General features: G+C 36.5%; 1 protein-coding gene across 1 annotated transcript in view; it reads right to left on the bottom strand.

Moving 5' to 3' along the window:
* Positions 1–3,477: 3,477 nt before the first annotated feature.
* Positions 3,478–11,235, bottom strand: part of LOC122049460 (MLO protein homolog 1-like) — a 30,957-nt gene continuing 23,199 nt past the window's right edge. Inside the window, exons 4-14 of the mRNA XM_042610841.1 lie at positions 8,937–9,053; positions 8,770–8,830; positions 8,592–8,677; positions 5,311–5,385; positions 5,091–5,179; positions 4,933–4,982; positions 4,808–4,848; positions 4,541–4,714; positions 4,375–4,410; positions 4,163–4,291; positions 3,478–4,042 (exon numbers count right to left, since the gene is read on the bottom strand). Of these exons, the coding sequence (XP_042466775.1) occupies positions 3,689–4,042; positions 4,163–4,291; positions 4,375–4,410; positions 4,541–4,714; positions 4,808–4,848; positions 4,933–4,982; positions 5,091–5,179; positions 5,311–5,385; positions 8,592–8,677; positions 8,770–8,830; positions 8,937–9,053 (1,212 nt within the window). The 3' untranslated portion in view covers positions 3,478–3,688. The remainder of the gene's footprint in view (positions 4,043–4,162; positions 4,292–4,374; positions 4,411–4,540; positions 4,715–4,807; positions 4,849–4,932; positions 4,983–5,090; positions 5,180–5,310; positions 5,386–8,591; positions 8,678–8,769; positions 8,831–8,936; positions 9,054–11,235) is intronic.

Below are 11,235 nucleotides of genomic sequence, written 5' to 3'. Positions count from 1 at the left end.
TTCTATTTTATTGTGGTGTCCTAGGACTTGAAAACTCATATTTGTATCCCTTTTCTAGATAACATTTTTAAAAAAACTATTATTTTTAAATTCATCTCCCTAATCATCTAATTTAACAATTGACAAATTCTTTAAAACCTTGTAGGCATCCATTATAGATGACCACAAACAAATTCTTGGGAATGCTTTAAGTGTATACCTAATAAGGTCTCAATTGTCTGCACTTGCTCCAATTGAATGAAGTCCATTGAGGAGTTCTTTGAACCTCCCATGAAGTTAGCTTACCATTTATCCCTTCTTCATTGTAAAATTCTGTATTTGTTTGATAAGGAGGTCTCTCTTGGCAATCTTGGAGTCTTTTGTGCCTTCATTCAGTTTGATGAGCTTATTCCACAACTTTTTGACACTTCTAAATGGACCCACTTTGTTTAGCTATTCTGCAGCTAGTCCATATTGAAAAGTTACTATCACCTTCGCATTTGACTGCTCCTTTTTCTTTGTTTGGTAGTCCATCTTCTAAATTCCATAATCTTTCCGTCATCCACTATAGGAAGTGTGAAATCCTTAGTCACAACAAACCACATATCTATGCTCATCATTAAAGTAGTATTCCATGTGGCTTCACCAGTATTGAAATTTTCTTCCATCAAAGAAAGGCAGATGAGTTGTGTTATAACCCTCTTGTATATATCTTCAATTTTGTAGTTAAAGCTTTGTTCCTTTGGAAGTTAGTCCTTTAGGGTAACCTTGTTTTGATACCACTAGTTGGGACCGATGCAAGCTAATTCACAACCTCCCAAGGTTATTACATCCAAGGCATAAACGTATTATTCTACCGCCACTAATAATTTTTCTCCTTCTCTGACTTAATCTCGAGGTGGAGAAACCTTTTAGAATAGTGCGTTATAGTTTATAGCTCAATGAAACAGTGAAAAAGAAGTGAAGTAAATTAATTAAAGCACCTTGATCACAATAATTTTTTCTCTTTTCAATTTGAAATTGTTGAGAGTAGAGTCTTTGAGCACTTGAGTTGAGTAGGAAATTCAAGAACCAATGCATGTCCAGAATGAAGCCAAACTCTCATTTTTAAACAACCTTCAGTTAAGCTTGTTTCTGCACCTTTTTCCACCATTAGTAGACTGATTTTACCTATCAATTGACTGTTGTAGATGTTGACTATTGACTTTTCCATTGAGCAGTCACTAACTTCTGATCTGCAACTAAAATCATTCTGACATTTGAATATTATTTGATTGCTAGAAGGGGGCAATCAACTGTTATCCACTAGTCAAGTTGAGCAGTTGGATCAAATACCTTCTGTGCTCTCAAATGGTCAATCAGTCTATTGATTCTTAATAGCAGACAAAATGTCAATCAATTGAGTTGTCTAGTCAAGATGTGAACATTCTTTTCACTCCAAAATGTGCTCAATTGAGTTTCTCAGTAGATTGTTAGGGTTATTGTGCAAAACTCTGATTCGTGTTTACACATCAATCGACTAATCAACCCTATTAGTTGAATGATACACAAACCCTCAACTAGTTTATAGTTTGAAGCATCAATCGATTCCTCATCTATGGCAATCGACTGTTAACATGCAAAACTCTCAATCTGTTTAGGGTTTGACTCATCAATCGATTGCTCGATAACAACAATTGACTATTGAGTCCAAATTAGGGTTTTGCAATCCTAAATCCTAAATTGCAAATCCCCCTTCAATTTTATAGTGCATCAATTCACTAAGACATGATATTAGTCGATTGATACATCATTTTCAACCATTCTAATAGTCGAAATACGCATAACTTCACTATTCTCGTCCCACAAATACCTCATGCTAGATGAACCTTCTATCCTTGGACTTTAGTGTCTAGGTTTCATCATCTCCAGATTTTCATTCACCCTACATCCAATCTCTTGATCTGGTTGAGCTCTTTTCATTTGCCAAGAGTTTGACTCCAACCTTCTTAGACTTTCTTGCCTTGAATTATATCTTCAAATTTGCAAGGATTTCTCCTTGCCAAGAATCCAGCCTCCAACCTTCTTGGACTTCTCTGCCTTGCATATGGTCTCCAAACTTGCTAGGACTTTTCCAGCACACTCGTCACACAAGTGAAATTTCATAATTTACCTTAACTTAACTACTATCAAATATCAACACTCCATATCTAGGACATCATTGCACCAACAAAACTTTCTTCTTCCTCATTTTATCTTGGTGTAAATTCATCGCTTGGAGATGTTGAGGGTTCACATTGCAAGCACTCAAAGGACGAAGATGGTTTCTCACCCTCACTATTAACCATTATATCCACAATTTGAGTAATGATATACATCTTTTTTCTTAGTTTGTGCCTCTTTAAATTCAATCACTGCTTTAATTTCCACAATCAATTCAATGTCTTGATATGCTTGTCCTTTCGGAAACATTCCATAAACTTTAATTAGTTTCTTCCATAAATCCTTTGCATTTGTGCACTCTCTAATCTTGCTTAAAACTTCATCAAGCAATATATCATTTATAATCTCCTTAGTCCTCTCATTGGATCTGAACCTTTCAATGCATTCATGTCCACTTTTTCTTGAGTATTTTTACCTTAATATATGTTGGAGCTTTGAAGCCTTTAATTATCACCATGATTCATTATCATCTTCTAAAAACCAACATTTGTTCTACCATACTCTAAAGTCAAGATATGGATGACAGACATTGTCCTAAGGATGTTAGTCAAAATCCATCTAGAACATCCGCTTGTACCAATTGTGTGATTGTGTTGGTTGATCTATGTCAGGCTAGAAGGGAAGGTTGAATAAATGGCATCATACAATTGAATTTGTTGCACAAACCAAAGTGTCAATAGTCAAGTGTAACATTGTGTATTATCCATATTAACTATATGAATATAACAAAAATAGGAATACAAAAATAAGATAACACAAACAAGTTAATATAACATTATTCAGATATCCCCCTCCTAATCCATGACCTGACACATTTGATGTGTCACCCTCATAAAGTTTCTCTAAAACCACCCCTTCACAAGAGGTATTAGGGTAAGCCTATTATAATACTAATCATGGGACATTAACAAATATCCTTCCTCTCAAAATACAATAAAGTAAAAAATCCAAGTAAAAAAGAAGAGTACTAAGAGCGAACTCTCCAACCTTAATAATGCTCTTGAAAACTTTTGAGTAATGTTAGCACTTGATATGAAGAGTATTAGGAATGCTTTCATGCAACATCATACAACTCAAAATGCACTAACCTTATTCCATGTCGTTTGATCCTCCGTGCTTACGAGTCTACCTTGTTCTTGGTCACCCAAGTGTTCATTCAACTCAAGTTAACCCTCTAGTCCATCGAGTGCACTAAGCTTGTTCAATCAAATGCAACAACCTTACTCCGATCCAGTCAATTAATTTTCACTACGAATGCATTTAATCTCATAATGAAATATTGTATCAAGCCTATGCTTATGGTATAATTAAGCTCCATTTACTAGCTAGAATTGATAGTACATTTCTTAAATAATCATATATATTAGGCCACCATTTTCCTCCGCAAAGCTAGCTTCTTTGTGTTTATGCTCTTCTCTCTTAGCTTTAAAATCATCAAATATCCAACAAGAGAGATGAAGGAAATGAATTGATACAGAATATTGACCGGCACGATCGAGTGTATTTACTACGTACGATAAGAGGAAGGAAATGAAAAATCTTGGTGGTGAGTCTTATCGTCCGTGGGCGTGGGTGGTCTTCTTGCTTCAAACTCCGATTCCTCATCCCTGTCCGAGTGAGAAAACCTGGGCGACGCCGGAGCGCTCTCTACGTCGGTTGACTTGGCCTTGAACTTGGAGAGCAGGTGCAGGGGCGACGACCCTCGGCTGGGTGTAGCCTCTCCGTCTCCACTGGTCAGCCCCGAACCCACGTCCGCCCCTGCATCCCTCAGCCTCTTCTTCCTCTTCGCCGCGTCTCTCCATTTCTTGAGCGCTTTTGCTGTTTGCTCCTCGAATATTGCCTTCTTCATGTGCGACCCCATCTGCCAGTATTCATCATTCATCAGCCATTCATCTCGGTTAAATTTACTTTAATTTAAAGGCAATATTTAATTAAAACAATTCAGCTAGCAATTATGAAGATCTATAGATGTTTGTCCTACTTGTGTCACCAAAGCGTACAAGGGGAGAGTGATGTAGCTGCACAAGACCTGTAGAGCTATCCCCATCGCCACCTTTACCACCGTAAGCCAAAACTTCTCGTAGAAGCAGGATTTCAAGCTGAATTCGTACTGCACGGACCCTCAAACTGCTGAAACTGATTTCTTTTTTCCTTAATTTCTCATATTTGCGAGGCAGTTAACTAATGACTTACCCATGTCCATAGAAAATGTGACATTTGGAATGCGTTCTGCATGCAGAATACAACAGCCATTCAAATAACAAACTGATATTATATATGGTTAATCACAAACAGAATCGAAGGAAGATTGATTTCACAAGGAATGAGTTGGAGATGAAGTTTATATATATATATATACCTCGAACAAAGTCAGATGTATGAGGAAGAGGATCCACTGAGGCCTGTTGAACCAAAAGTACTTGTTGCTCGGTTCGACCACCGGAGCTCCGATTATTATGTTTGTTCTATTCTGAATCTCTTGAGCCATTTCCATAATGACGAGCTCTAGTTTCGTGCCGACGAGTAAAAGAACCTACGATGTAATTCTTTTGGCACTGTAATTTCAACTCATTGATAAGAATAAGAATATTGATTATAAAAGGAAGAAAGAAGTGGAGTGTCCTACCAGAAGTGGGACAAAGGATACTGTAGCGAGTGTGTAATATCCTGGGATAGCATTTTGTAGAAAAGAACAATTAATTACTAATCCAACCATAGTTCGTTGAAATACTTTTAACTAATTATATTTACCATTGATATCTAGAAGCAGAATGAATATTGCGAGAATCCACAATGGAGGGCTGTCAAAAATCCACATGAGCAGGACGTTAATTAATTTGTTTCTGTTCGAGAATTAATTAAAGAATAGATGTCTGAAGGTAATTAATTAATTAATCAGCTGGACAAACCTGATGCCAACGACAACTTTGAAATCATCCTCCAGGGACCTTTTTATGTACTTGTGGAAATTAAAATTGCTGTTCGGAGACAAGTGCGCCTGTTGTTGTTATTGTTGTTGTTGTTGTTTATGTCAAGAATGAATCGCATTAAAACAATACACTAATTAATTACTTACTTAAATTACAAGATTCAGAAGAAAATAACAATGGAACGTGAATAGAAGAATACATTTATAAAGCCGTGGCGCATGGTCAAGTAGTCTACTTTTGTCACTGATCCAAAGAACTGCCTTATAAACGCCACCTGTCATTTTAAAAAATATTAAATGAATGATGCCTTGGCACAATCAAATTGGTGTAGCTCAGAACAACCAAAGAATCAAAAGATGAGAAGCATTGAGATGTCTAATTAGTCAGAGGAAGTTGATTATGTAGGTGAAGAGTGAAAGATGTCATATAGAATGAGTCAAGGGATTAATGCATCTAAGAAACTTATGACCTAATAGGAGATGTACTTGTGGGAAAAATGAAGATGCAAAGGTAAACACTTAAGTGAGTTATGACAGTCAAATGACTTTTACTTTGGAGTTCAAGGACACTTTTATTTAGGCACAAGACTCGATCAAGAAATAAGGGGTTTCAGGATTATAGTTGATGATCTAGTTGGTTGGAGGTTTATCCCAATCAACTAATGTGATAAGACAACAAAGGAGTCTACTCAGCCTAAATTACTGATAAATCAAATATTTCTATTTGAGTTTTATGGACTCGGCACTCGATTGACAAGAATTGAGTCGATTGATTTACTATTTGATTTGAAAAATAAAACTGTTTGAAGATCTTGTCCGGTGGAATTGATGATGAGGTTTGATTTACTTGGATTGTCAATGAGTTAATGGAGATAACATTTAGCAGATAATGATCCTGTGATCTACATTTCAATCAACTAGCGAAGGAGAATCAGCTAGGTGAAACTTATCCAAACATGGATTAAATACTATCAAAGCAAGGACGCTTGAAGATTGATAACGAAGCCATAATTCTCATACCATTTCATAGCAGCTCCACAAAAAACTTTTTCTATTTTTAGTAGGCTTTAATGCTTAGACATTAGATTTTTATCTTTATATCTTTAATCTTTTTATTCACAATTATTAGTTTTTCAATTTTAATCTTTTGTATAAATGATTTTTGCTCCAATTCTGGCAACGAGAAAAATAATGGGTTTGTCGAAGGGTGATTCACTTTAAAAGTCAATAAGCTATGGAGTAGGAAATGAATTATGGAATAAATGAAATGGGATGAATTATTCCTTAGAATGTGTCATTGCATCTCAAATTATACATCTAATAATTCAACCAAAATCATAAAGGAAATGAATTATTCACATTCCATTTCACTTTACCAAATTAAACACACTTCCTTGATCTTTATATTTTCTTAAGATTTATATAGTTGAAATATTCAGATGGGATTCAACTCGAACTCCTTTTGTGTGTATATATATATATATATATATATATATATATATATATATATATATAGACACATCAGTATAAGTAATTCATCAAAAACCATAATAGAATCATTCAAGTGGTAACCATGTATTCCATCCTTTTGAAACAGTCTAAAACTACAATTCGGACAAAATTATGTTGGTTTATTGCCGAAGATTTTGAAGAAAATTATTGAATTTGAAATTACAAAATCACATCAGTCTTATTTGTTGTGAGACTAGAGTGGATAATCTCAAACTGTGGCGGGACTGATTTCTACCAAATGTTATCGAGTTGGGACACGAGTCGCCTAAGCAGACACTGAGTGGGGAGAAGAAGATGCTTGGTATAGCAGAGTCAGGATAATTCTTTTGAGTGGATCTCTAGTGCTCCTAAGTGGATGGATGCCGAGTGGAAGTCGAGTACTCTTGAGTGGATGGCAAGCCTTTCGAGTGGCTGCCGAGTCAGGATGCAAGTCGCTTGAATTGCCAAGTTGGGAAATGAAGATGCCCACTGGGAAAGGTTCCCGATTTCTCGGAAATTGAGACGTCAAGGTTTGCATTGAACATAGATTCCTTAAAACAAATTCGTCCCACCTTCGGCTATTTTTCGAGGTTATGTCAGTCATTTATTTCCCAGGATACAATAGTCAACTGTGATCCCCATTAAGCACGGGTGGTCGTGACAAACTGAGAGGTACCTGAATGCTATCATGAATATTCTTCTGAGCCAAAAATGCACAACAGAGATGATGAGAGCGAGGGTAACAAAGGTGGATGGAGATTTCTTTGATATAGTTTTCACTTCTGTCCTTTGCTCAAATTCTAGCTTCCTTATATAGAAGAGTCTCTTCTTTGGTTGCTTTAAATGACTGATTAAAGGTCATTTACTATCATTACTGTCCGGATTGAAATGTCAGCCGACCAGTTTAGCATTCAACGCGTGCAGGTCATGCTCGCACATGACTTAACTTGGTTTAGTGTAATTCGAACTCTGAATTTGCACCCCTTCCACACCCACACGTGGGAGAGAGTTTCTCCCCATGCATTTGTTCACATCATATATACACGTGCAATAATATAAACCAACCAACTAGTCATTTGTTGAGAGACTAGAGTGGATAATCTCAAGCTGTGGCGGGACTAATTTCTACCAAGTGTTATCAAGTCGGGACACGAGTCGCTTAAGTAGACACCGAGTGGGGAGAAGAAGATGCCTGGTATAGCAGAGTCGGGATAATTCTCTTGAGTCGATCTCTAGTGCTCCTAAGTGGATGGATGCCGAGTGGAAGCCGAGTGCTCCTGAGTGGATGACAAGCCTTTCGAGTGGATGACGAGTCTGGATGCAAGTCACTCGAATTGACAAGTTGGGAAATGAAGATGCCCAGTGGGAAAGGTTCCCGATTTCTCAGAATTGAGACATCAAGGTTTGCATTGAACATAGATTCCTTAAAACAAATTCGTCCCACTCTCGGCTGTTCTTCGAGGTTATGTGGGTTATTTATTTCCCATGACACAATAATCAACTGTGATCCCCATCAAGCATTGGTGGTCGTGACAAATTGGGTGGTACCTGAATGCTATCATGAATATTCTTCTGAGCAAAAAATGCACAACAGAGATGATGAGAGCGAGAGTAACAAAGGTGGATGGAGATTTCTTTGATATGGATGACCGGTTTAGCATTCAACGTGTGCAGGTCATGCTCGCACACGACTTAACTTGGTTTAGTGTAATCCGAACTCTGAATTTGCACCCCTTCCACACCCACACGTGGGAGAGAGTCTCTCCCCATGTATTTGTTCACATCATATATGCATGTGCAATAACATAAACCAACCAACTAGTCATAAAACTTCTAATGTGAAACTAAAAATTCATACACAAAGGACCCTCCTTCATCCACCTTTTATTATTTTCCATTCAAATTCCAACAAATTAGACTATATTGAGTCATGAAGCAAGGATATAACGATAATCAGAACGAAAGCTGTTTGGTTTATTGTAAGACTCACAATCCATCTGATGCCAAGGGTGCTTGAAAGGCCCATGTGTCTTCTGACAAAGGAAGTTTGGTGGGTAAACCTAAACCTTGAAGGATCTGCAAGAAATAAATGATGGACACTGATATCAGTTCTTAAACCAATTAACTGCATATATATTGGCATGACAAGATCAACTCCATCTAGCTACCATTTGAGAACTGATATTGCTGTGAGTTTGTCTCTAACTCCCATGTTTTCCATTTCTTCATCTACCAACAAGAAGAATGTGCTAGAAATTAAATATTGGTTGCCCAAAAGAGTAATTGAAAACTGAAATGTCTTGTGTGTGTGTAATGAGAATGTCTGAGTACTTACTTTAGCTTGTGCAAGAGCCACAGTGAGAACACTGTAAAGAACATGAAGTACAGCAAGGACAAATATGAAAATGTGTAGTTGGTGAATTCCAGACTGTGAGATCAATGATACCTTGTCCTGCAAAAATACCACATTCACAATTTGAGGAAAAGTACTTACTGCTCTGACAATTAAGATTTTCACCATATACTGAATTTGAATAGATAGTTTTGAAAAGTTTACAATGAACACTAGACACTAGTAAAATTAGTTTTTACAAATATAGAATCAATATAGAAGTATTCTAATCTACAGTTCACTTGCTTGTTCTGTTCGAAGTGTGCTAATTTTTTCTTGCCACAGTTCACTTCTATGTGTTTTGTTTCAAAGGGATCTACTGAAGTTTTGGCCAAATATATGCTACTTATATTATCACACAAGATTTTGATATTTTTATAATAAGCTCAATAGCTTATGTATGCATCATCCAAAATAATTATGTCACACATTCACTCATAGTAGGTTATTAGTCGTCCGTGATTTACCTCCTCTGTGTTGGTCCTGGGACGGATTGGCGGGGGCGCTGGGGGCGAGCATATTCGCCTTTATGCCACCATACTTGGCCTCAATAGATGATAGTACAATACAATATTAGTTTCAACTACTTCAACTAACAAGAAAAGATTCAAAAAATTGACATCCTCCCACTTGTACACTTCTTATCCAATTTGCCACCTATCTAATCCAAATTGATGTTTCTTACCAAATTTAGTGCATTGGTGCTTGGATATTAAGGGCCTATATTAATATTACCCTTAAGGTATAATGACAACTACTACGTATACATATGATTCTTTAGCATACGATTGATATCATATATATAAATCAACCGTAAATAAAATATCTAGTCTATTAATGTTTAGGTAAAGTAACCTACCAATTATATTCCAAAAATATTTTAAATTCATTTGCTTACCTTTGAAGTAACTATCCATCCTAATAATAGTGGTCATTGTAGTTGCCTACTTCTTGACAATTTTCATTCAAAACATCCTAATAAGTTTCTAGGAATATTTGGTTCGCTAGACATGGATTTCCTCCTTAGTTTGTTTGATTTGAAGCCCCAAAAAGAAAATTAAATTTTCAACTAAACTTCTCTCAAACTCACTCTCCATGAAACATGAATAAACATAGTTAGGAAATCTTTATTTGTTGACCCAAAAATGATATCACCACATAAATTGTTGGTTTAATCAACCTCTATGGCTTCGATATTTGACAATATACCTATGTTTGGTTAGATTTGACCAAGAGTTATCTAAACAAGACCGGATATTTGGAAGTAAGAAGTCTTGTTAGGTCAAGGTTGACTGGATGACTAGTAAGGGTGAGAAGTCTACCGAGTGACTAACAAATCCAGACATGTCAAGGTAACTGGATGTCTGGCAAGGGTGAGAAGTCTATCGAGTGACTAACAAATCCAGACATGTCAAGGTAACTGGATGTCTAGCAAGGGTGAGAAGTCTACTGAGTGATTGAAAAATCTAGGTAGGTCAAGGGTGACCTAATGCTTGACAAGGGAAAGTTCTAGCAAGATGTTAGGTAGTGAAAAATCCAAGTGGGTTTAGAGGATTCAAGGCTTTGCAAAGGAAAATCCTGGGGGTGTGAATCGTAGGTGGTGACAATATAAGGAGTAGACCTTAGATGGTAAAGTCTTAAAGGAAGTCCAAGCGAGAAGCTTAGTAGGAGAAGATCCGCCTCCGAAAAAGTTCCGAAAAGGAGAAGATCTAATGGACGAGCGCTTCTCATACTAAGGTTTTGGACGTACTAGCCTTATGGTGTTGAGAAGCAAGTAAATCCACGCATCTTTCGTATTATTGTTTGAATTATTTATTATTTTTCTTCAAGTACTAATATGATAGAACAAACAATGAAAAAGATGAAAGCGATGAGGATCATATTCTTCCCCGCCCCCTCTATCGATTACATAGGTCCTACATAAATTTGGATAATAAAGATGTCATTCTCACAAGACTTTATGATGGGATCTACATGCCCACTCTTAGAGTCTTTGGTTAGAAAGGTAGATACTTTATAATACCAATCCCTAGGTATTTCTTTGGAACCATGCAAAATTTTCTTAAACTTAAACACATGGTTTAGATAATCTAAATACCTAAACTCAAGTAGTCATTCTACACCTCTTTCTTAATGAATTGTTTCGAAATGTTGACTAAAGATCCATTTGATAGAGTACAAAATCTTTGAAAGTGGCAATTACTTGAAGCTTCTAATTGATTATAGATGAGCTACATGTGTG

The sequence above is a fragment of the Zingiber officinale genome, chromosome 2B (assembly GCF_018446385.1).
Source record: "Zingiber officinale cultivar Zhangliang chromosome 2B, Zo_v1.1, whole genome shotgun sequence".
Taxonomy (NCBI): Eukaryota; Viridiplantae; Streptophyta; class Magnoliopsida; order Zingiberales; family Zingiberaceae; genus Zingiber; species Zingiber officinale.
Note: the sequence above shows the minus strand (reverse complement) of the source record. Positions and strands in the feature narration are given on the sequence as shown.